The 27,202-nt window shown below is 37.1% G+C and overlaps 2 protein-coding genes across 2 annotated transcripts; one reads left to right on the top strand and one right to left on the bottom strand.

Moving 5' to 3' along the window:
- The first annotated feature begins 249 nt into the window (after positions 1–249).
- On the top strand, positions 250–7,727 carry LOC110883808 (uncharacterized protein sll0005). Its single transcript, XM_022131455.2, has 13 exons — positions 250–1,158; positions 1,257–1,406; positions 2,270–2,440; positions 2,567–2,710; positions 2,834–2,939; positions 3,055–3,203; positions 3,286–3,411; positions 3,514–3,657; positions 4,337–4,424; positions 4,499–4,872; positions 4,959–5,279; positions 7,060–7,290; positions 7,373–7,727. The coding sequence occupies exons 1-13, from the start codon at positions 913–915 to the stop codon at positions 7,505–7,507; spliced, it is 2,385 nt and encodes a 794-aa protein (XP_021987147.1). The 5' UTR covers positions 250–912; the 3' UTR covers positions 7,508–7,727.
- Positions 7,728–9,385: 1,658 nt separating this feature from the next.
- Positions 9,386–14,269, bottom strand: LOC110883809 (ubiquinone biosynthesis monooxygenase COQ6, mitochondrial). The gene is made up of 10 exons (XM_022131457.2): positions 13,994–14,269; positions 13,267–13,387; positions 13,022–13,121; positions 12,768–12,911; positions 12,016–12,074; positions 11,474–11,541; positions 11,336–11,387; positions 10,856–11,026; positions 10,171–10,770; positions 9,386–9,728 (listed from the first exon to the last, which is right to left on the bottom strand). Exons 1-10 carry the CDS (start codon positions 13,999–14,001, stop codon positions 9,513–9,515), a joined length of 1,539 nt encoding a protein of 512 aa, XP_021987149.1. The 5' UTR covers positions 14,002–14,269; the 3' UTR covers positions 9,386–9,512.
- Between the last annotated feature and the right edge of the window lie 12,933 nt (positions 14,270–27,202).

Below are 27,202 nucleotides of genomic sequence, written 5' to 3'. Positions count from 1 at the left end.
TTGAAATTTGGTTTTTATTTAAAAAACAAATCAAATTGAGTATATTGATAAAATTACCTAGACACATGATCAGATTTTAAAAAAAGAAAAGAAGAAAAACTAAGTTATGACCGAAGATTATAACATACAAATTTTATAAATAAAAGTCAAAAGACCTACGTTATGACCGAAGATTATAACATACAAATTTTATAAATAAAAGTCAAAAGACCTACGTTATAGTTGAACGAAACAAACATAAAACTGTATTGTACAAAAGTTTAATAAACAATTAAAAATATACTCCTTAATCCTCACTTGTGTTCTATTGATAGGAGTATTGGTTTTTTTAGTGGAGACCCAAGTTTCACCCCACTTGTGTCAGTTTTGATGGATTAAGACAATAAAGGATTTGAGTTAAGCTTTGTGTGAGTTTGTCAGCTCGAATCCCGAGTTCACCTGCGTTTTCGTCCCACCGTATGTTACACCAGAGAGTTATGCTCTTGTGATGACACAACGACCATTAAGTGGCAGCTGTTAGTATGGTTATCCGAGGAAACGTCCAAGCCAAATACTCAAGCTAACGTGAATTCGGTTAAGACAAAATTGTTTAGACGAAACGAGGCAACGGGGAGTAGCCAAAATCAGAAGAAAGTCGTCGTTTGAAAAAATGCATGTCCTTATTTCTTTTTTTTTTTTCTTTTTTGTGGAGACACCGTTAACAACCACTACCCGCCAAAACCAAAAAAAAGCGAATATTTCCTTGCTCCTCATGTTGCCACGTTGAAAAAAATCCCCTTATTTCTTTGATCCACCGAATTTACTAGTGGTGAACCCACACACACATCCTTCCCCCAAAACCACATACATACCAACCCTCCCTCCTTCCTTCCTCACTCCATCGAATCTTCTCTACTTCTCTTCCATTCCGCCATGGAAGCATCTTCTCAGCTCAACTGCTGCAGAATCAACTCTTTCATCAACGATAGAAGCACCGGATTCACCGCCGTACGCCGTCCGTTTCCAACCATTCTTAGGGTTAACCGCCGGAACAGAGTGAAGACACGCGCCGTCGCAACCGAGCCCAAGCCGAAGACAACCGAGGCGAAACCGTCAAAATCTGTCAATGGATCTGTTAACGGATCTGTTAATGGATCGTCAGTTTACGGCGCAAATACGGTAGGTTTGATTTGATTTTGAATTGTGGTTGTTTGATTGATAGGTGAAGGAGTGTTTGTTAGGGTTTTGAGTTGGATTGTTTTGTGTTTTTTTTGTAGAGAATGGAGACGGTTTCACAGGAGATTAAACGAGTTAGGGCTCAGATGGAGGAGAATGAGCAGCTGGCGACGCTTATGAAGGGGCTTAGAGGTCAGAATTTGAGTGATTCTCAGTTTGCTGCTGATGATGTTGTAATGCGTCTTGTAGAGGTATATAAATATATAATTACTGTGATTTTTTTTTTGTTTTGTTAAGCATGATTGAAAACATTACATAAGGTTCTTTTAAATTTGGTAAGTAGTGATAGATTATAGAAGTTATGAACAATTGAATACTGGAATTAAACGTTCAAATTATGGCAATTAGGGGTTTAGATGGTTAGAATAAAGAAAGAAAGATATGAAAATAGCTAAAGTTTAGGGAAAGTATTTGGTGATGAAATCGGAACACCGATTGATGAAATTTGGGTCTGATCGCTAGGCTAAACACCGTTTTGACGTTTGTCACGTGATCCAGCTCGCTAAGACATTTCTGTCCAGTGTTTCGGCTATGTGTTATGGTCTCATTTTTTCACTGTCACGTCACCAGGGGGCTTTCACTTACTTTGTTTCACCAGATTGTGTAATGGTTTCACATGGAAATTAATAAAGAATTTTTTTTTTAAAAAAAAGTGGTGAAGTGTGATTGGTTGAAACATGGCCCCACAAACTTCAAACCTTCTCACGCCCGTGAAACAAGCGGTGTGTTGCCCCATGACGCCTGAAATTTGGCCACGTCACTGGGGCGTGAAACCGTAACACATAGACTTATGACCCCCGTAACTCCATTTGTAGTCCAAGTTATGTTTTTTTTTTTTTTTTTTTTATGTTTGGGTTTTTCTATCATGTTTCCATCTGTTTTTCTGCCTTTTTTTATCTCTCTAGTTGGTTCTGGTAAGAGTATGCTTATTATTGGATCAGCTCCTTGCCTCCTTATCAGTTTGAATTTTATAAAAATGACACATTTGCACATAGATGTTCTTATACTAACAGTTTGGAATTTTAACTCGTTATGTTGTCGTGTACTTTGTCAGACTGATGAAAGTAGCGAATTATTGCCTCAAGTATATGATCCTGCTAGTATCTCTGCATATTGGGGTAAAAGACCACGAGCTGTCGCCACACGTATCATGCAGTTGACATCCGTAGCAGGCGGATTTCTTTCACGTCTTGCGTGGGACGTAATAAATAAAAAGGTTAAAGAGGTAAGTGATTGATTAATTTGTTTCTGCTTTTTTTCCTTTGGTTGTCATCTTTATAAAAGTAGAAAGTGAGTAATTTTCACTTCCAAAAGGTTGAGACTGACTTATTAGATTATGATGCTTGTGTAGAATGAAGTTGCCCGCGCAATTGAGTTGAGGGAAATTGTAACATCTTTGGGTCCAGCATATATTAAACTTGGGCAAGCATTGAGCATTCGGCCAGATATATTGTCGCCTGCTGCAATGACTGAGCTGCAAAAGCTTTGTGATAAGGTAAAACCAGATCCGTCATCATCTATATATGCAGTGAGGTTGAGTTAGTAATTGAAACATGAATCGCTCATATTCCCATTCATAGTGTCTAATTTCAGAACTTTTTTCGTATGATTGTTGAAGGTTCCGTCATTTCCTGATGATATAGCCATGGCATGTATAGAAGAGGAACTTGGAGAGCCATGGTACAACATCTATTCAGAACTAACAACGTCTCCGATAGCAGCAGGTGACTTCATTACCGCCTACTAGTTTTTTTTCTGTTTATTTTGTTATTTGGAATATAGTTTTATTTCCGTGATGGTGTAAGTTATTAATACATACGGTTTGTGAAAATGCTGCAGCCTCACTTGGGCAGGTATATAAGGGTCGACTAAAGGAAAATGGGGATTTGGTTGCTGTTAAAGTACAACGGCCTTTTGTGCTCGAGACAGTAACCATAGATTTGTTCGTCATAAGGAACTTGGGTTTGGCTCTCCGGCGCTTTCCTCAGGTAATGTTAGCTCAAAATATAATATTAAAGAGGTTTATCGGAAAAACAAGTGGTTTATGGTATTTGTTCTTTCCATTTCCAGATCTCTTTGGATGTTGTCGGGTTGGTAGATGAATGGGCTGCCCGTTTCTTTGAGGAGCTTGACTATGTTAACGAGGGTGAAAACGGAACTTATTTTGCAGAGATGATGAAGAAGGATCTGCCACAAGTAATGTTTTGCTCTCTAAATACATGAAAAATGTTACCATCTTAATTTTTATAATTACGTAAAAGTTTCTCTTACATATTTCAATAAATTCTGGTGTTCCAGGTTGTCATACCTAAGACTTACACTAAATACACATCAAGGAAAGTTCTTACCACACAATGGGTAGATGGCGAAAAGCTTTCACAAAGTACGGAAAGTGACGTTGGGGAACTGGTTAATGTTGGAGTCATATGCTACCTAAAGCAGGTAAATTTTGTATAAAAATGCAATATTTTTGCAGAAGATATAAGTGACTTTAGTTTTGAATAAATACATTTTAAAACTCGTGGGTTGCCACCTGCGCTTCGCAGCGGGTTCGAAACGTAGATAAAAATAAGCAAAGGTCTAAATAGTAACTATAATAAAGTGCAAGGGTTAACTATGAAAATAAAAAAAAAACTTTAAAGTTGAGGGGCTAAACATGTAATAATTAAAGTTGAGGGGCTAAGTATGTCATTACCAAAGTTGGTTGATGTTGACAAAAGTTGTGGGGCTAAACATGTCATTATTAAAGTTGAGGGGCTAAATATGTCATTATCAAAGTTGAGGGGCCAAATATGTCATCACCAAAGTTGAGGGACCAAAGTTGGTTGATGTTGACAAAAGTTGAGGGGCTAAATGTGTCATTACCAAAGTTGAGGGGCTAAATGTGTCATTACCAAAGTTGAGGGGCTAAATATTTCATTACCAAAATTGAGGGGCCAAAATTGGTTGATGCCAAAGTTGAGGCCTGAGGGGGCCAAAGTTGGTTGATGTTGACAAAATAGCATTTTAAGTATCTATAGAATAGAATGAATTTTAAACATAGCTTTTTTTTCTTTCTTTTTTTTACAATGCTTCCGGTATTTGATAATGATTTCTGACCCATTGTCATTTGTAAATGTAGTTACTTGATACTGGTTTCTTTCACGCTGACCCACATCCCGGAAATATGATCCGGACCCCAGACGGGAAGCTTGCAATTCTTGATTTTGGTAATAATCATATAATTTTCATTTGTTAGAGTTCATTCTATTCATTATGACTGCTAAACGCTTGAATAATCCAGGTTTGGTAACGAAATTGACGGATGATCAAAAGTACGGGATGATCGAAGCTATTGCTCATCTTATTCATAGAGATTACGATGCCATCGTTAAAGATTTCGTAAAACTTGGATTCATTCCTGAGGGGGTAAATTTGGACCCGATATTGCCTGTATTAGCTAAAGTATTTGACCAGGCCCTTGAAGGTGGAGGAGCAAAAAATATTAATTTTCAAGAGTTGGCGGCTGATTTGGCACAAATAACGTTCGACTATCCGTTCCGCATTCCGCCTTATTTTGCCCTTATAATCAGAGCAATTGGAGTGCTTGAGGGTATTGCTTTAGTAGGGGATCCAGAATTTGCCATTGTAGATGAAGCATATCCGTATATCGCACAGGTATTTATACTGAAATTTATGCTTGCTCCGTTATTTAATATATCCATACTCAGTCCACTTATAAAGATGATGTTTTCTGATGTCAGAGGTTGCTCACTGACGAATCTCCTCGTTTACGGAGTGCTTTACGTTACACGGTGTACGGAAAATCTGGAGTCTTTGATGCTGAAAGATTCATAGATGTGATGCAAGCTTTTGAGAGCTTCATAACCGCCGCCAAAAGCGGTGGCGGGGAGGATTTAAACGGTGACATGGCTGGACTCGGTGTTATTCAAACTCAGACAAACATCGCATTCCCCCGGTTTCAACCAGGCGGTTCTCAAGAACCACCAGTTGAAACAAGAGCCGCGTTGGCGTTTCTTCTATCCGACAAAGGGAATTTCTTCAGAGAATTTCTCTTAGATGAGGTATTAACATTATGATCGCGTAACACCGTTAATATTTGAGAAAATTACCATTTTGGCCAAGAAAAAAGTCAACTTACCATTTCAGCCAAGTCATGAGTCTTTGGAAAGACCATCTCTATTCCCAATGCGGCAGATGCCTCTTTTTCTTGCTTTTTTCTGTCAGCCAATCATCCATCGACACGTGTAACAGTAATGATTAGTTCCAGAGTTACTCAGCCAGACTCATCCAAAGCCTCTAACTAGAGGCAAGCCGGATGGCTTGCGTCTGGCTCAAGAGGTAACACATTATTTTATGCGTTTTTTCCAGACCCGTCGGATGAGTTTGTAACGCAACAAAAAGTCAGTTTCCGAGACGCATCAATTGAGTCGGCCGACGCAAGGCAGGCGTTTGGGTCAGAGCAATCACATCAGTCACATCACAGTCGCTGTCAAAACTTTTGTGGAGGATCTTGAGTGATTTGCGACGCTTGCCATGCGTCGCAAACGCATCAGTTTTGCTGTCACAAATAATGATCTTGAATGCAAGTTAATTTTTTTGCCGACGCTATCCATCCGTCGCTAACGAATGCAAGTTAAATTTTTTTTTTTTAAGTATGCCGGTTCGCTATCCATCCGTCGCAAACGCATCAGTTTTGCTGTCACAAATAATTATCTTAAAGTTTTACTAACTTTACTTTGAACGGTCACCTTGATAATAAACGTTGATAATAAACGTTGATAATAAACGTTTATTGTAACGTTGTAAGCGTTAAAAAAATACAAACGTTCGGCGAAATAAAACAAAACAACATTAAAAAGTACTTAGATTTATAGTTAAACAACATTAACAAGATTGTCTCTACAGTAAAAGTTTTTTATCATTAATATGGCGATTTATATAAAACTTTTGCCAAAATAAAAACAATAGTACTTTTACTGTAGAGACAATCTTGTTAATGTTGTTTAACTATAAATCTAAGTACTTTTTAATGTTGTTTTGTTTTATTTCGCCGAACGTTTGTATTTTTTTAACGCTTACAACGTTACAATAAACGTTTATTATCAACGTTTATTATCAACGTTTATTATCAAGGTGACCGTTCAAAGTAAAGTTAGTAAAACTTTAAGATAATTATTTGTGACAGCAAAACTGATGCGTTTGCGACGGATGGATAGCGAACCGGCATACTTAAAAAAAAAAAATTTAACTTGCATTCGTTAGCGACGGATGGATAGCGTCGGCAAAAAAATTAACTTGCATTCAAGATCATTATTTGTGACAGCAAAACTGATGCGTTTGCGACGCATGGCAAGCGTCGCAAATCACTCAAGATCCTCCACAAAAGTTTTGACAGCGACTGTGATGTGACTGATGTGATTGCTCTGACCCAAACGCCTGCCTTGCGTCGGCCGACTCAATTGATGCGTCTCGGAAACTGACTTTTTGTTGCGTTACAAACTCATCCGACGGGTCTGGAAAAAACGCATAAAATAATGTGTTACCTCTTGAGCCAGACGCAAGCCATCCGGCTTGCCTCTAGTTAGAGGCTTTGGATGAGTCTGGCTGAGTAACTCTGGAACTAATCATTACTGTTACACGTGTCGATGGATGATTGGCTGACAGAAAAAAGCAAGAAAAAGAGGCATCTGCCGCATTGGGAATAGAGATGGTCTTTCCAAAGACTCATGACTTGGCTGAAATGGTAAGTTGAATTTTTTCTTGGCTAAAATGGTAATTTTCTCTTAATATTTTATTTGTGAGACTTAGTAATTAAAATATTTTTTATTTTTTTCTAAATAGATTGTGAAAGGCATCGATGCGATTACTAGAGAGCAGTTGGTCCAAATTATGGCACTACTCGGGATCCAAAATCCGACGCCGGTTTTCAGCATGGTTCCTTCCTTTGGAGCCATCAGACCCGCAGGGTTAATTCCTTACATAACCGAAGAGGACAAAGTCATACTAAACAACGTTGAAAAGATTGTTGAATTTTTAACCGCTCAAGATTCACAACCCCGATCACCAGATCAGGTAATGAAAGAACCGTGTTTTACTTCCACAACTGATAAAAGCTTTATAAAATTTATCCTTATGGTGATGTTTTTCTTTACAGGGTTTGGATGTGAATCGGGTCATTCAAGAGCTTCTTCCCGTTTTGCCCGGTCTATCAGCTAAGGTGCTACCTGAAGTGGTAAGCCGGTTGTCTTCTCGGGTTTTGGCACGCTTGATTCGGGATACGTTTTTGTAATTACTGTCAGCTCATTGTTTATTTGAAGCCGCAACGAGCCGCTCAATTGTGCATATACCCATAGGAATTGTTTGTTTACTTATGCAAGTCTACACCTGATGGTGAATTTCTTTTGCCACATTTACACAAACCTGTAACTTTCAGCTGTATAGGACAATCAACTCGGCAGATATAAACATGTAAAAGTGGAAAACAAATAATAAAAAACGAGCTTGATACATATAACGAGTCGATTTTGCGCTTATCATTTCTTTCTTTTATTGAACTTTATTTATAAACCTTATGTAACATCTGTGTAACTTGAGTTTTATTGCGCTATTTAAGCTCGAACTTTGAATATAATTGAGTTCTCGAGCTAAGCTAGAATCGATTTTGTGTAATCTTTTTAGAATGACCAACTCACATACCCTTGAGTTGGTGCAACTAACCACAGTTTCTTATTAGCTATTAATATCTTTGATCTATTTGAACTTAGTCCTCTGTTACATGCATTTGAATATTAGAAGGGTTGTTTTATTATTTAGTTAGAAAGAAAGGGCTAAAAGTGTAAATCAGCACCTAACATTGGCTGACAACTCAAGTAAACACTCAAATGTTAGGTAGGTTAATGTTTTTACTTGAGGGGGAATTAACCACAATAATGAATCATCAGTGTCTTGGTTTAATAAGAGCGCATGAGGCGATTGTGGCAGCGCTTCAAAGGTTGTGAGGCGAGTCGAGGTGTTTGCGACGCTTCAGTGTCAGAGGCATAAGGATAGTTCAAGAGAGAGCTACCAAATTAATTGATTAGTTTAAAGAGCATGTGATAGGTGAGAGGGATGTTGAAGTAAAATTAAGAACATAGATTTAAATTTATAAGATTAATTAGTTGGGTTATAAATAAAAGAGTTAAATGCTTGGTTGGTCCCTGTGGTTTGCAAAAATTGCAGACTTGGTCCTAGTGGTTTACTAATTACACGTGTGGTATCAAAACTTGTCAAAAATGAACTCGTTTGGTCCCCTGCCCTAACATCAGTTAGATTTCTCAGTTAACACACCCCATGTGCATGTCACATGATGGCGATGGTGTAGGCACATGGGGTGTGTTAACTGAGAAATCTAACTGATGTTAGGGCAGGGGACCAAGCGAGTTCATATTTGACAAGTTTTGATACCATGTGTGTAATTAGTAAACCACTGGAACCAAGTCTGCAATTTTTGCAAACCACATAGACCAACCAAGCATTTAACTCTAAATAAAATCAATTTGTTGGTAGTTCAATACTATTTTTTTTTTATTTTCTCTCTTATATTTGAAGTGAGTTTGAGCAGTTTGTATTTGGAGCAACCTGGATTGCCCTTTAAGTGGTGTATTTTCTTTTGTTGTACAAAAAGCCATTTTAGTTTTTACATTAGAGAACTTTTGTGTGTTTGATTGTTTATCTTATAAATAATTCATTAATATTTCTTACATACCAAATGTCTCACTTACCTTATGATCACGCGTCGTACCTAGGCTTTCGAATCTAAACGACTTGGAGCGTTTTGTGCTTTTTAAACCAAGATCGATGTATTGCGCTAAGCTTCTCTCTCCCTCTGTAAACTCTCACTTTGAATCAACATGTAAGACTCGCGTGAACCTTAAATCAATTATGAGTCGGGCTTCAGGTTGTAACACGATGGCTGGTGGAGGTATCTAGTTATTTTTAGCTTCGGCTAAGGAAATCGAGTCGACACATGAAAGTTTCACAAGTATTAAAAGTTTCCTTTAATTTATCTTCCAGTGTAATGTTTTTGGTACACACTTTGGATGTGAAGCGGGTCATTTCAGATAAAGATAGGAGCCATATTCGGGTTGAATGATTCGACTTGACAGCCCGATACGATAGACATCCCTAGTTTGAACCTCACTGAACCAACACCCCATATATTTGCTATGGCACAGAAAAATCTTCTTTTTAACACAAAAGGACGTTAAGTTTTGGTAAATATATGATACATTTATTCCAATATTAAAAAAACTACTTTATGACAAAAATGGAAGTCTGCGCTCCCCTGATGCGTAAGAGATGATATTCCTCTTCAATGGCGCGAAAACATTTGCACCGTTAAATGCAGCAGCTCGTAATATATTAATTGGTCCAAAATCAACTGAATATGCCTTCTGGAAACCATCTAGAACAGCCATCATCGCTATATTCGCTGTTTTCCTCTCTGCTTCATATTTCTTCAGCAAAGTCACCTGCATACATTATTTGCAATTAGAGCTAGTCGAGATCGGCTCACTAAAAGATCGAGTTGAGCGGAGCTTAAACGAGCTCGACCGTGCCCGTGGTAATATTTGAGCTCAGTTGATATACGAACTCAGAGCCTGAGCTTCACCCATCGAGCTTGACTAGACTTGCGAGCATATCATTTGTTAAGATTTTATTTAATTTATTAAATATATTACATAACGATAAATATTATATACACAATTATGATAAAAGGAATTAAATAATATATATTACGTTGCTTATATAAATTTGAGGTATAATATATGTATAAAAATAATTATAAATATATATAAATAAATGATTAAATAATTTAATCATCTGACCCATACTAAAGTACGAAATCACCCATTTTGACCCGAATATGTTTTGATCCGTTACCCAACTTGTGTAATGTTTTTATACACATACCTCACCGATATCAGATCCTACTGCAACACCATCAGCAATAACATTTGAAAGTGAAGATACATCTCCATACCCCATGTTGACTCCTTGACCAGCCAACGGATGAACAGTGTGAGCCGCATCACCGATCAAAACCACACGTTTGGACGCATACTGATTCGCATGCATCAACGAGAGTGGAAAAGCCATCCTATCTGAAACCAATCTCACCACTTTCGGTGGTGGTTCGAATCGCTCGTGAACCGATGACGTCACGTCCGGTCTAAAAAACGAAGAAAGTACATCACCACCAAATACCCGCGACTCAGGACGAGGACCGTACCCAGAATCAAGAGCATGGTTTACAGCTTTCACGAAGTCAACCTCGTTCATTATTTTGTGATTTGATGCGTCTTTAGGAGACATGGTCCACACAATGTTGCTAAAGTTGTCACCAATAGGTAAAAGCGCAATCGGTCCAGCTGGCAAAAACCGTTGCCACGCACAAAAGTTTTCCGTAGGGTGTTCAACCGTGCATATGACTGCGCTCTGCGAGTAATTCCAACCAGTGGTTTTGATTCCAGCTAACTCTCTAACACGTGACTTTGAACCATCAGCCCCAACCTAAAAACGTTAATAAGATATTATTATGTGGAGACGTGTTTTATTAGCATTAAATAATATACTTTTTAAGGTATTAAAACGTTACCACCAACTTAGCGTATAGGTTTGTGCCATCACTCAAATCCAGCTTTGCTAAATTTGCGAGATTTTTTGATGATGTGCTTGAGACCGAGGCTCCTGCTGAAGAAACTGAACGGGTCGGAAGTGAAAGTGACGACAATCTTGTAGGATAGATCGTACTGTTGAAATCTTTGTTCTGTTCGGTTTGGATTTCCGTCAGTAGAATAAAAGTTATGTTTTACCTCTAACAGGTCGAATGGATAAATGGACTGAAAATTACTAGCTAAAAAGGAAACGGGTCAAACAGGCCGAAAGTGTATTTGTTACATATACAAATTCCAGGATCCTATTATTCAAAAGAACGATATTGTTATTGCAAGAAAATAGTTTTGGTAATCATTCTCAACACATTAGTTATTTATATTTATAACAAAAACATAAAATATTGGAAAATTTTCTTTTAGTAACCCCACACAACACATTTTGACCCGTACAATTTACTAACCTGTAAACACGACAGTAAAGATTTATGTAGCACCTTATTCTCCACAACACAACTGAGTTCAAATCCCAGAAAATGATAGTTAGACATTGCTATAAAAAGTATATAAAATCGTTAAAGCACAAAAAACAATGGTCTTACCCTAGGACATCTTTGTCTGCATCTCTTGCATTGTACTTGGTGTATCCGAAACCGGTGTAATCCCATACCTAATAAACACATGATAATGTGTTTGTCAACATAAGCACCATCTTTATAGTTTATACAAACACAAGAAAGATATATTTAATTATTTGGTTTCTTTACATTATGCAATTCTATATACTGCAAATTTTATATGCTTCAGTTGGGTTTTAAATTTTATATGTAATTCTATAAACTGCGAAACGCGCGGGTCCTCCCTATTCGTTACTTTCATTTTTGAACTATGAACACCAACAAAAACTATGCATTTTTAGATCAACTTTGGGTCAGGATTGCCCCCTAACTGTTACAATTTTTCTTTTTCAAAAAATTTTTTTTTTTAAACCGACCGGACCCAGACCCGTTTCAACCTGAACCTGTTCCGACCTGAACCAATCAACCCTTTTTTCAATTGACCCGAACCCGTTATGACCACCCGCCCCAACCCGCCCGTTTTGCCAGGTGTAATCATGACCCAGCTTTTTAGTAATAAATATAACCTGCATTTTATCAAAGTAGGCATGCCGATGCTGTTCTACATGTTCCCAAGCACCAATATCTACAAGATGAAATTCCAATTATTTTTTACGGACCAAACAGTAAAACATTTCTCATACATGTACTCTGCAGTGGCTAAAAATTTAGACAAGCTATATTCAATGTATTTGTTAAAAAAATCAATAATGACAGCCATGCTAAGTTGTAATAGTGTAAATACGATAGTTGCAGTGTATTGGAAATAAAACATGACAGAAAATTTCTGTTGCCTGCCTTTATGTAACCATAAGTATCCACTTCACGTTACGTGCTAGTATGAGTCTACGCCCTTACAATGGTAAAGACATGACTTCGTGTCATAGTTGTTAATAGCGAATAGCGGACGATAGCGACAAGCTACCTATACGCTACGTAGTGATAGCGATGAAAAGGCGGGCGCTATTTTGTGTTTGGCGACACACTAGAAGGAAATTTTAAGAAAATTTTATATGCATGTTATATCCAAATACGTTGTCTTATACGTATCTTTAACACAAAAAAAAAAAAAAAAAAAAAAAAAAAAAAAAAAAAAAAACCTAAAATCCCGCTATGGAGGCGCCAAAATCAGATAGCGAAACATGAGCGCTTTTCTACGCTATCCGCCCGCTATGAGCACTATTAACAACCATGTTTCGTGTGTTAATAAAAAGGCTAAAGAAAGGTAGTATCTTTTAGCATAGAACAGAAACTGACAAGATTATTGATAGCTTAATACCTTTAAAGAGAGAAATGGTTGAAGGTGTGACCGTACTGACCCTTGGATCAGGAGGGTCATCTTTCTTGATGACGGGCCCATTTGACAAAGCAGGATTGCTGTCAATTATGGCAATAGACAAGTGTTTTGTTAACGGCATGCTTGCTGCAAACAGACAAAACATGCATGAATAACTGACCCTCGACAAATTTATTAAAAGTAGCAATTCATTCAAAAGAAATAAAAACTAGAACACAGTTGACAGAATAAAGTACCTAGAGAACAAGCAAGGGCCATTCCAACCATCCCACCACCAACAATGGCGATGTCATGCTGAGGAACATCATTCATAAAATGTTCATCGCCCTCAGGCTCCTAAAAAAGGACAAGAAGTTAACTGAATTCAATGATAACCACCAGAAGTAAGGTGGGACCAACCGACTTATGAAGTAGAAAATATTCTAGTAGCCATGACAGCAAACAACCGTATCTCAAATGAGATAAGAAACAAAAACATTACTTTGTTGAAATGGCTTCCGGATGGAACATCATTTAATTTTTCTGGCGCATCCGTGCAGAATGCTCTTGTAGCTAGTCTTGGTATAAAGATTTTTGAAACAAGCCTTCTTGTTGCAATCAACCTACACCAACAAAAAGTTATTAATTTCAACATCTGAACCCGAAAAAGCAAGTATGCATAATACGAATCATAATTCGATCACCCAGTTTGCTTAAATCCCCACAATCCTATTTCATTATGCCGCTCACTTTCGGATTTTTCATTCTTGTTTAATAGCATTTAAAGTATACTTGTTTTAAAATATCCCTCATATGATCTCTCTCTATATAAAAGGCTGTAATAGCCACATAAAACAGTACTAACTTGTTTCTAAATCAGAGTCCCAAAACCCTAAAACGACTAACATTTCAAACTGAAAAATTAAATTCAACAACAGATACTAGAAACTTCAATGAACAAATGAAATTGTCTAAAAAATCCACAGACGATATATAAATCTCCAAATCAGAATAGGTCACAACAGAGCATAAAACGGTATAAATTAAGACCTCCACATCAATTTTACAATCAAAATTAACATCAATAAAAGTGGAATCATAGTCTATAGGCTTCAAATTTAGAGATGAATAGTTGAATAACATGATCACAGGTCATCAATTGGTTTAGCAATCAACAAAAATCGAAAGATAAGAAAGAATATTGGTGATTAAAGGGCGAAATGGTTTACCTGCTCATGACTCCACGAGTGTTTCTTCAGTGAATGACGTGCGGGACTACAAGGGGCTTAATTTTCTGATGGAGTGTAGAGGGGGTACGTACGTGGCTCTTTATTGGGCCCAAATGTTGGGCTGATGATCGATTAAGGTTTGTGATTTTGGGTCATACCCAAAACCAGTACTTAAAATAAATGTTTGGGTCAGAATGAAACCGATTTGGGGTCATACTCCAAAACAGTATCACAACTAAGCCTCCCCTTTAAAGAGAAACTAACCGTTACCGAACAGACGATTCGCAGGTTTGAACCGGCGGTTACGTAGATGAACAGAGGGGTTGATTGAGAGGCGGGAGAGAGAGATGAAACGAATGTGTATGAGTGGTTTTACTAGATAACTAGGTTACAACCCTGTGTATTACACGGGTTAAATAAATGTAATTATATATACCAAATAATAAATAAAATATATCTTTAGAAATCTCGTTTATTACACGGGTTAAATAAATGTAACTTTATATATCAAATAATAAAACAATATATATTTAAAATCCCGTTTATTACATGGCTTGAATAAAGGTACTTTTATATATTAAATAATAAAAAAGTTATATTTTAAAAGCCTGTGTATTATACGGGTTGAGTAAATTTAATTTTATATATTAAATAATAAAAAAAATTTACTTTTTAAGAACCTTATGTGTTATACGGGTTGAGCACATGTAATTTTATATACAAAACAATTAAAAGTTATATCTTTATAAACCCTATGTATTATATGGATTGAATAAATCTAATCTTATATACTACATAATAAAAAAAGTTATATTTTTAAAAACCCCGTGTATTACACGAGTTACATAAATGTAATTTTGTATAGTATAAATAAAAATCTTATATCTTTAAAAAAGTTCGTTTATTACACGGGTTGAATGAGTCTCATAAAAATTTATATCTTTAAAAAGAACTAACGGATATACTCGATATACGATGGATGGGGGAATTGCGGTGATGGTTCTTATAAATGTCACGTCAACATAGTGATTACGGTATTTGAGTTGAGAATTGAACACGAAAATAAAAGTATAGAACCAATAAACATCGATTAATATTTTTGTTTACCCCTTATAAACATTTTTGAAATAAGTTCACTATTAACTACTTTAGTTTAATAAAATAAATAAATCATTTACATTATATTAATTTAAATTTAGCTTTTGTTAATTTCAGAATAAATAATTGTGAAATCTGATAAATATTTTAAAAATATTATATTATCTTCTATACGAATTGTTTAAATTTATATTAAATTAAATTTTATAATTATCTTTTAATTGATATTAATTATCCATAAAAAATAGATGGTTTCAATGAATTACATGTGTCCTCTCATTGGTTTCTTTTATTATATAGTATAGATATGGGTTTAGAAATAGGAGTTTTATTTCCTCATGTTTTTTTTAGTGGAAGGTTTTTTTCCTTCCCTCGACTTTCAAAGGTGTTGTTTGGTTTTTTTTAAAGCTCTGCGCAAGCATGAAAATTTCCACCGGATCTAAAAGTGTATGCCTAATTTTTTTTTATAAAACCGGGGGTTCGAAAACGTATATACCTAAAAAATTCTATATGAAACGTACATACATAACAATACTGAGGGAAAAATGACTATTTTAACCTCTAAAGATAATAGTTTTTTAATGCACCAACTTTTTAACTTTTTTCTAAAGATAACGAAAAATCAAATTCTTAGTTATCTTTTAAACAAATTCTTCCATTATTATGTCGCCAGATTATATAGATAGATTTGTTTATTAACTACTGACGTTGGGTTTTGTTATTGTTTGATTTCATAGGAGCTAACCCTAAGTTGAAGCAGCAATCTAGTTAAAATTAGGAACTCTGTCCGGGATTTTCTTATTCTACGACTGGGATCTCTTGTGAAAGTAAAGTAAAGGTGAGTTTTTATCAATTATTCTGGTTTTAGATTGCCAATCTACACCTTATAATTTGGTCTTTTTCACCGTATGAACCTTGTTTGTTCTTCTATTTCAAACGTTTATTTGATTCCTTGCTTAATTACAAACAGAAATTCTGTTCTTTTTTTTCTGTATTCGGAATTTTTCATAAGGATGTTCGTTTTTCCAACCTAAATTTGATAGTTTTATGCTACCAGTTGGTAACACATTCAGAAAAGGAGGACTAGTTTGTGATTTCAGTAGAATATAATCAAACAATACCAATCACGATCTTCGTATGCTGTTGTTCCCATACATTGTCCTCTTCATCGCCGATTTTCTGATACGTTATCTCTTCCTTTATACATGAAAATTTTGACTTTATCGATTACTGGAACTTGTTGTGTGTATAAAGAATATCTTGATTGATCAATATACAATGATTATTTGATTAGTTTCTATCCACACGGTTTCATATATATTGCATAAAGTGACTTTCAATTAATTGTTTGATTTGCATTTAATTCATCTTTAGTTTATTAGTAATAATATAATTAAACACAAATTGACCTATCTAGATTAGATTGTTTGAAATTAATTTAATTATTATATTAAAGTGCAAACAATATTCAAGTTGCTAGATGAACTCTAAAAAAGGGAAATGGAAAGGATAAAGTTGGACAAAAGAAATGGTATTAGAATTGTGTCGGTTCTTAAACAAATATATCACGAAGCATGGTCAAACTTTCCCATTCAAATGGGTTTCTCTTCAGCCAGAGTTTGAAAAGATTATAAATCATAATTTCGTCAGTGACAAAGCTATGAAGAACAAGTATGACGGTATGAGAAAAGAGTACACAACCTTTGGAAGTCACTTAAAAATGGAGAGACTGGTCTAGGTTGGAATGAAAGTACCAAGCAACTTAATTGTCCAGATGAATGGTGGAAAAGAAAAATTCAGGTGACATAATATAACTCATTTAAAATTTAAATACCATATAATATTCTAGTCATAACGATAACTAAAGATTCACCATTATATTGTGTAGGAAAACTTGAAAGTTCTAGCAATTCAAAATAATCAACCATCTATACAACTACAAGAAGAGTGAGATCAGTTATTTGGAGATGCAAGTACTAGTGGGGAAACTTATGTGGCACCCTCTATGGATCCAACTACATTCATTGAGGTGCATGTTGAGAACCTTGAGGATGACAATGTTAAGGGAGGTGATAATTTCTTCGGTGATACACTTTCTAATCTAGAAAACTTGGAAACTCAAGAAAATAATTTCTTCGGTGAATGGTTGAATGAAGTAAGAGAACACGTTGGATCGACACCAAGCCCAAGTGAGGTTGCAAAAAATTTTGAGAAGTCTACTAAAGTAAACACTAAGCCTAAATTAGTTAAGATGAAACGTAAAGAGGGAGACTCATTGGGAGCTTCAATGCTTAAAGAACATTTAACTCAAACTAATATGCATGAACAACGTGCTCTAGAAATATTAGAATCAGGTTCTTCCAAACTCAGTCAAAGTACTAAGTTTAGTATTGAAGCTGCTATGGGTGTGCTTAACTGGATAATAGATGCAGGATTAATGAGAGAAGATGAGGAGTTGTGGTTTTTTGCAATGGATTTATTTAAAGATCCCGTGAAAAGAGAAATGTTTATAAATGTGCTTAACCATTTTTTATTTTTTTGTTTTAAAAAATAGAAAAAATTATACATTTAAATAAGGGTAAATTACACTTTTCGTCCTTTATGTTTGTATCAGATTGCAATGGATAGCCTTTACCTTCAATAATTACAGTCACAATCCTATAATTTGAAAACTCATTACACCCTAGGTCCTTTTCACTTATGGGTGTTAGATTTTCTTGTTCAACCTGGTCATGTGCAAAGCACAAGAGGGTACTTTTGTAATTTTACCCATTTGTGTATATATAAAAATAAAAACACACACACACACACACACACACACTCTCTCTTAACACTCTATCTGTCTGAAGTTTCAACACTCTCCCTCTCTCTCAGTGTTAATTCAGAATCATAAATCTGAATCTAAAATCAAAATTGTTCTTCAAGTTTGTTCTTTGTAATCATCTTTAAGTTTGATCTTTTTATTTTTCCTTTTCTTTGACTTGGTGAACGGATTTCCGATCTAAGATTCTAGCAAGCGAACTTATCTTTTCCGGCAAATCTGAATCACCGCCCCCAACCACTACCTCAGCGTCGACCGTTTGTGATAACCGTTTAAATCTACAGGCAGTGACATAGAGTTGAAGGTGGAGATCTCAGAACACTCTGGAAACCTCATATCCGACATCCTCTAAACGCCCGGTAAAGAATGAAATCCTCAGATTTAAGAGCCCCAAATCTGAAATCTGTTAGTGCATGCATCTGTCGACTTCGTCTTGTATCGAGTCTTGTACTAGATAGGTTAGATCAGGGCTCGTAGATCGAGAAAATAGCATGTTTTATGTGTATTTGGATCTGATTTCGCTTGAAAAGCTTATTCCACTTGAAATGACATTAGTCATTTTCAAGCGGAATCACAACATATCAGATTCCGCTTGAACTGGTTTCTATATGTTTCAAGCGAAATCATGAGGCTATAAATAGGTGTTGGAGCGAAATCAGTTGAAACAATTGCTGAAAATCATACCGAGGTGCTGCCGGTGTGATTCTTGATTGTAATCAGTGTTAGATCAATCTAATCAGTGTTTAAAGTGAATTGCAAGCTGTGCCTAAGTCTGTTTCTTGTTTTCCGCACCTGAAACTGATCAAAACTCCTCTGAACGACACGTTCGGGTCACATACACGATCCTACAAGTGGTATCAGAGCTCAGGAGGAGGAGTTCTGCAGATTATAGCCTGATTTCACTGCATTTTCTTACTTCTACACCTTCTTTCTTGAATAGAACAAAATTTAACGGTTAAAATCAGCTCAATTTTTCACAGATTGTGTAAAAGTGTGTATTAACATACCCTTGAAAGTTTCACATTAAAATTCAGCTTAAAAATGATTAAAATGGACCTTCGGTGTTATTCCGCTTGAACGAACAGAAGTGATTCCGCTCGAGATTGGGTTATTCCGCTTGAATCATTTTAAGCTAAATCTGTTATTTCGCTTCAAAATTGTTGATTCCGCTCCAAACTCGCTATTCTGCTTGAAAATTTTCAACCGAAATCAGTGATTTCGCTCGAATCATTTGATTCCGCTCCAAAGGCCTTATTTCGCTTGAATTTCAAGCGAAATCAGGTCATTTTGCTTAAACATCTTATTCCGCTTGTGTTACTGATCTTGCTTGAAGTTGTTGTTTTGGGTGATTTCGCTTGAACAGGTGTTTGAAAGATATTTCGCTTGAATTTGATTTCATCATGAGTGAAGATTTCTACAACGCGTTTGCCACATCTCCGACTACTCCGGCTGTCATTGCTCAAAACATGAATTTGGAAAACGAAACGGGAACTACGCAGAAACCCCCGAAGCTAATGAGCATTGAGGAGTATTACGGATGGAAAGATTGATGTGCGTGAAGTGTGTTATATTTTTAATGTATATTTTAAGCCCTTTTACACTTTTAGCCAAGTTTTAAATTTATAAAACACGATATTTACTAACACTAAACACACATATGGGCAATTGCACCCATCGTGGACGTAGTATAGTGTTGGTAAGATACCGAGGTCGTCCAAGGACACAAGAGCTTTTAGTACCGGTTTATCCTCAACGTCTAATCAAATCAAAAAGTTAGAAAAAAAAGGTTTTTAAACTAGAAAAATAAAAACTAACTAAATGCTGAAAAATAAAAATAAAATAAAAACAGATAGACAAGATGAATCACTTGGATCCGACTCGTGTATTAGTATAACCTTTGATTATTTTCGCACTTTTGCACTTGTTTAAGAGATTATCTTAGTTATTGTAGTAGGCCCCTCTTTTGAAGGCGACGTTACCCTCAACCCAGTAGTTTGAGTCAGCAAGGATACAATCTTAAAGGGTTGGATTATTGGAAGATAATGAATTAAGCTATTAATGCAAATTGTGGTAGGCCCCGCTTTTGGCGATGACGTTACCCTCGGCTAAGTAGTCTGAGTCAGCAGGGATACAGTCCTAAATAGCCGGGTTATAGTATTAATAGTAGTTAACTTATGAGGGGGTCAAAGAGTTTGGATCCCCGCCATCCAATACCTATGGGCATTGAAGGAGATCCTACTAAATTTGAACCAGGTCCCTTGCAGGACCTCTAAACGCTGAACAAGGGCAAGATCCTTACCAAACCGTTCCCTTAACCCCCGACCAGGTAGCCAACATACCTCCATATAGACCGTGGAGATATGAATGGTGAAAATCTTTTATTTTATATAGACAGTAAAATAATGCCAAGACACCACGGACAAACTATAAGGAAAAATCACCTTCAACATAAGCAACTAGTTATTAAAGTCATTTATACAAAACCAAATAAAAAGTGCAAAAGATTAAAAATAAAAAGTATTATACTAAACACTTGTCTTCACCAAGTGATGTAAGAGACTTAGGCAAACATGGCCTTGATTGTCAAGAACTCTTACGATCAATCTTGGATCCCGAGACGACTCACACACACTCTACGATGGACAATGGATGATGGTGGTGGATGATGGTGTTATGGTGGTGGTGGGTGGTGGATGAAGTGTGAGAGAGGTGGTGTGCCAAGGGATGAGTTGAAATGAAGCCAAGCACTCCTATTTATAGGCTGAACAGAAGCCTGGGCACGGCCCCGTGTCCGCTGGACACGGCCCCGTGCCCGTCTGACACTCTCTCTCTTCATTAATTGTAATTCGCAATTACAATAAATGCACCTGCAGCACTCTGACCACGCCCCCGTGTCCGCTGGGCACGACCCCGTGGTGGGCAATAGAAGCTTCTACCACTTTGTCTTTTGTGCCAGGGCTGACCATCCTGGACACTACCCCGTGCTCGCTGAGCACGGCCCCGTGTTGAGCTGGACACGCCCCGTGTTCGCTGGACACAGCCCCGTGTTCAGCTGGGCACAGCCCCATGCTCAGCTGGGCACAGCCCCATGCTCAACTTTCTTCTTGTTTTTGCTTTGGGAGATGCTGTCGAGGAGTCGGGCATGCCACGTTTCTTCCTTTTCTTTGTATTTATGTTGGATTTAGCTGCATTTTTGCTTCTTTTGTTCATTTAAGCTCTTTTAACCCTGAAAATACAAAAGGAAGACAAAAGCACACTTTTTCCAACATTAGTACTTAAAAAGGGTTAGTTTTATGCCTCATTTGATATAATTTATATGTTGCATTTTACTCACATCAAATACCCCCACACTTGAATCTTTGCTTGTCCTCAAGCAAAACTCTTTAATATGTGGCTTACACTCCCAAATGGAATGGGTAGAAGAGAAGGTTTTGGGCTTGTCTTGAGTGTCAGGAATCCAAGATCTTTATTGGGTTTTATTTTTATACTATTTACAATCCTATTCGTTATGATTTATTTAGAACGTTTCATAAGATAAATTACTTATTAGGGCATAGCATGCCTTTTTAAAATTTCATTTATATACAAGTTCACATACCTCACGGGGGATCACTCAACACTCGGCCGAAGGTGTATTTTTAGTGAATCACTCGAGAGCGGCATGGAACTTATTCCTACCATAAGCTTGCCAAGCAATCAATCCTCCTCCTTTTTAACTTTATACCTTTGTAAATATCAAGATGACTTTTTGGGTGAAGGGTTAGGCTTGGGCTAAAGGTGGGTGGTTGGGTTAGTGGTTAGTAAAAGGGCGAAAAGCGTAAAAAGCATCGGTTTTCGTAAGACACTTTTTTTTGACTTTTTATTTTAATGAAGCAATTTTTTTTCAAACAAAGTTCATTTTGATAACCTTGTTTGTTTATTTCTTTTGGCTTCATTATTATCATCATTTTTCTCTTTTTTTTTTTTTTTTGATAAGGAAGTCATAAGAAAAACCGCGCTTTGTTACTAAAATAAAGGGTTTAAAATGAAAAAGGGGTTTTGGTGCGAAAAAGGGTGTTTGTTTTGGGTTAAGAAATGAAAAGGTTTAGGCTCAAAGGGGTTAACTAGGGGGATTTTGGGTAGGTGGTAAAAAAAAGAAAAATAATGGTGTAGAAATAAAAAGGGGTTAGTCCTAATGCCTCCATCATTTACTTACTCGGGTTTAAGTTGGTAAGGACCGGGAATGTATCGTCGTGGCAAGTTCTAGAGTCGTAAGAAACCAAGCGGCTATTCACACAAGAAACGAAAAATGAGCATTTAGTTTAAATATGTATATTTATATGCTCAATAAAGGCTCAAAACTCACTTTTTGTGGGAATGGGTTTTTATGTGATCAAGTATATATAATCAAATTTTAACTAGATTTGTCATGCCGTTTCATAATTTTCTTATGTTGGTTCTTTTTATCACGACGCTATCGGTTGTAAATTTGTAAAAATATAACCTTTTTAGAACTTGTAATTCCCAAATTAAACCAAGACAAGTAAAAAAAAAAAACGAAAAAATTTTTTTGAAAAAATTTGGGGTGATTAGCGGTTCCAATAGAGTTTTGTGTAAGGCTTGTTATTAGGACTTGCAAAATTCAAGGTTTTAGCATCCCCCCACACTTAAATTACACATTGTCCTCAATGTGTTCCAAAAAATAAGTTTTTCGGTTGATTAAAATGTGTTAAAATGGGTTAAAAACAAGATTTTATGGTACTGGGTAGCTGAACACGGGGTGGTGTTGGTTGAGCACGGCTCCGTGTCCAGACTGCCAGTACCAAAAGTAAACAAAAGGCTGGGCATGGGGGCGTGTTCAGTGAGCACGGCCCCGTGTCCAGTTACCTGAACTGGGCATTTTCTGCAGAACCTTGGGCACGGGGCGTGTTGGGTGAGCACGGCCCCGTGCTGAACTTGCAGTAATGAAGAAAAATTGTCGAGAGGCTCTGTTTTTGTGCATGGGGTGTTGGTTCAAGCTTCCCTTAGCTTCCTTTACCATCCCGAGTGTGTTTTATTCCTGAAAATTAAAAACTAAACTAGAAAACATAAAGGTTAATCTAAACTAAACTACGGATAGTTCCGCGGAATGCCTCCGTGGTGCGCCACGTTTATAAGGGTCCTTGGCTAGACCCTCCTTATCGGGTGGTTCTGGCTCATCTTCAATTAGGGGTCATTGTTGCCAAAAGGATACTTCATTGAATGCTCAAGATCTATGCTCCTTTTGAATGCCCCTAATTGAAGAGGTAGATTGTTGAATTTCCGGTTTTTCAAAGCTTTATGAGTTTGTACAAAAGGTTTTCCCAAGACTAGAGGAGCGTCATCGAGGATGACACAGTCGGTTGGAATAACCATTTGATTTGTTTGAACCAAGACATCCTCAACTACACCGATTGATTTTATTACTTTCCGGTTGGATAGAAATGGGTATTTGAAGTAGAGCGAAATCACTAATACTTAATTTTTCAAAAATGTAGTTAGGCATTATGTTAACACAAAGATCTTTATCAATGGTGATATTACTAATAAAGGAATTTTGAAAGAAACATGGAACCGGTGTAATGTTAATTTCAAAAGGATCTTCTTTTATTAGCGAAGTTTGATCATTAGTTAACTTAACACTCACTATTTCTTTGATTTTAGCACTAGTGTTTAACTCTTTTAAAAACTTGGCATGAGGGGTTACTAAACAATGATTTTCGAAAGTAGGTGACAAGAGATTAATTTCTTCAAAATTAGACTCTTCTTGAATTTTAACATTATCGGACTCACCTTTTTCGTTGTTTAACTCATGTGTCAGTTTTTCACTTTCTTGTTCTTCAATTTTTACATTTTCAACTATCTCTACGTTATTATTACAGTTTAATTCTTCTCTTGCCCGGGATTCCTCTTCCCTTGCGCGAGATTCTTTCATGTAACGTTCGATAGTTTTAATGTGTTCTAATATCCTATTGGTCACTTCGGTGAGAGAAAAAGAATTTGGATCCTCAAAGCTTGAATCCGGTTGTTCGATCCTTGGCTCTTCATAGTACTCATATGAAGTAGATGGTTCACACCATTGTTCTTCATTGTAAGTATATGATGGGTAAGGGTCGAAACTTTGTTCTTCATAGCACTCATATGAGGTGGGTTGTTCACGCCATGGTTCCTCATAATAAGAGTATGAAGGTGGTGGCTCATATCTTGAATCTTCAAAGTATGAGTATGAAGGCTCATACCTTGGTTCATCAAAATATGAGTATGAGGGAGGAGGTTCATACCTTTGGTCTTCATAGGGTGTGTATGAAGTTGATGGCTCGTACCTGGGCTCCTCATAATAGTTGTATGAATTGGATGGTTGATATGAGTTATTATATTGAACCGAGCGTGTGTTACGACAATTAGTGCAATAATTACCCCTATAATCATCCTCATCATAGGTGTAGTTGTAATCTCCTGAGTATTGATCCATAAGAATCACTCAGCAGACCACAACTGAGTCTCGGGACCAGAAAACAAAAACAAAGATGGAAACAGAAGCTGGACACGGCCCCGTGTTGGGTGAACACGGCCCCGTGTTCAGGGTCTGTATCTGGGCGTTTTAATTAAAGTTATTGGTCACGTTGGACACGGGGGCGTGTTCAGTGGACACGGCCCCGTGTTCAGACTCTGTATCTGGGTATCTAACTAAAAATATGCAGCAAGGGGGCGTGTTCAGCGAGCACGGCCCCGTGTTCAGGCTACTGTAAATGCAAACTAAACTAAAATGCAGAAAAATGTGCGCGCGTTTTAAAAAGGTTTTGAAAAACTGATTAGGCCATCGATTTTAAGCTTTCTTAAAATCCTTGTGTCCCCGGCAGCGGCGCCAAAAACTTGATGTGCGTGAAGTGTGTTATATTTTTAATGTATATTTTAAGCCCTTTTACACTTTTAGCCAAGTTTTAAATTTATAAAACATGATATTTACTAACACTAAACACACATATGGGCAAGTGCACCCATCGTGGACGTAGTATAGTGTTGGTAAGATACCGAGGTCGTCCAAGGACACAAGAGCTTTTAGTACCGGTTTATCCTCAACGTCTAATCAAATCATAAAGTTAGAAAAAAAGGTTTTTAAACTAGAAAAATAAAAACTAACTAAATGCTGAAATATAAAAATAAAATAAAAACAGATAGACAAGATGAATCACTTGGATCCGACTCGTGTGTTAGTATAACCTTTGATTATTTTCGCACTTTTGCACTTTTGCACTTGTTTAAGAGATTATCTTAGTTATTGTAGTAGGCCCCTCTTTTGAAGGCGACGTTACCCTCAACCCAGTAGTTTGAGTCAGCAAGGATACAATACTAAAGGGTTGGATTATTGGAAGATAATGAATTAAGTTATTAATGCAAATTGTGGTAGGCCCCGCTTTTGGCGGTGACGTTACCCTCGGCTAAGTAGTCTGAGTCAGCAGGGATACAGTACTAAATAGCCGGGTTATAGTATTAATAGTAGTTAACTTATGAGGGGGTCAAAGAGTTTGGATCCCCGCCATCCAATACCTATAGGCATTGAAGGAGATCCTACTAAATTTGACCCAGGTCCCTTGCAGGACCTCTAAACGCTGAACAAGGGCAAGACCCTTACCAAACCGTTCCCTTAACCCCCGACCAGGTAGCCAACATACCTCCATATAGACCGTGGAGATATGAATGGTGAAAATCTTTTATTTTATATAGACAGTAAAATAATGCCAAGACACCACGGACAAACGATAAGGAAAGATCACCTTCAACATAAGCAACTAGTTATTAAAGTCATTAATACAAAACCAAATAAAAAGTGCAAAAGATTAAAAATAAAAAGTATTATACTAAACACTTGTCTTCACCAAGTGATGTAAGAGACTTAGGCAAACATGGCCTTGATTGTCAAGAACTCTTACGATCAATCTTGGATCCCGAGACGACTCACACACACTCTACGATGGACAGTGGATGATGGTGGTGGATGATGGTGTTATGGTGGTGGTGGGTGGTGGATGAAGTGTGAGAGAGGTGGTGTGCCAAGGGATGAGTTGAAATGAAGCCAAGCACTCCTATTTATAGGCTGAACAGAAGCCTGGGCACGGTCCCGTGTCCGCTGGACACGGCCCCGTGCCCGTCTGACACTCTCTCTCTTCATTAATTGTAATTCACAATTACAATAATGCACCTGCATCACTCTGACCACGCCCTCGTGTCCGCTGGGCACGGCCCCGTGGTGGGCAATAGAAGCTTCTACCACTTTGTCTTTTGTGCCAGCGCTGGCCATCCTGGACACTACCCCGTGCTCACTGAGCACGGCCCCGTGTTGAGCTGGACACGCCCCGTGTCCGCTGGACACAGCCCCGTGTTCAGCTGGGCACAGCCCCATGCTCAGCTTTCTTCTTGTTTTTGCTTTGGGAGATGCTGTCGAGGAGTCGGGCATGCCACGTTTCTTCCTTTTCTTTGTATTTATGTTGGATTTAGCTGCATTTTTGCTTCTTTTGTTCATTTAAGCTCTTTTAACCCTGAAAATACAAAAGGAAGACAAAAGCACACTTTTTCCAACATTAGTACTTAAAAAGGGTTAGTTTTATGCCTCATTTGATATAATTTATATGTTGCATTTTACTCACATCAAAGATCGGTTCGAGAACTGGGTTCAAGCTAACCATCTAAGATCGTGGGAGTGTATATTGAAGAGATATGTTCTACCACGTACTGAATTGCAAACTGAAAAACAAATTTCTGAGTTTAATGAAAAAGAACGGGAAATGTACAGAGCTGAAAAAATGATGATCAGTTTACTTCAGCAAGCCATCAAAGAAGACATCTTTGTGTTACTACAACATGACAAGACCTCAAAATCAATCTGGGATGCTCTTAAAGTCAAGTTTGTGGGTAGTGAAAATATGATTAAGAGCAAAAAGGCATTACTTAAAAAAGAATTTGATCTTTTCACTAGTTTGCCCGGAGAAGATACAAAGAAGCTAATCGAACGATATTGCCACTTAGTGCGATCCATGTTGATGCTAAGCATAACCAAAGATCGTGAAGAGTGGGTCGACAAGCTAGTTGATGCTTTACCTCAAAAGGAGTGGGGTACTTACTTGATGATTCTGAAGAACACTGGGGTATATGATGGGTTAACAATTTCTCAGTTCATCAAGAAAATTGAAGGTCAAGATCTGGAACAACAGAAGATTGCGAGGATGAACAATCCGAGTGGTCAACAAGATGTGAAAATGTACTACAAAGGTAGTGTTCCAGAGGTTGAAAGAAGT

Source organism: Helianthus annuus, chromosome 14 (genome assembly GCF_002127325.2).
Source record: "Helianthus annuus cultivar XRQ/B chromosome 14, HanXRQr2.0-SUNRISE, whole genome shotgun sequence".
Classification (NCBI taxonomy): Eukaryota; Viridiplantae; Streptophyta; class Magnoliopsida; order Asterales; family Asteraceae; genus Helianthus; species Helianthus annuus.
This window is presented reverse-complemented; position numbering and strand designations above follow the sequence as displayed.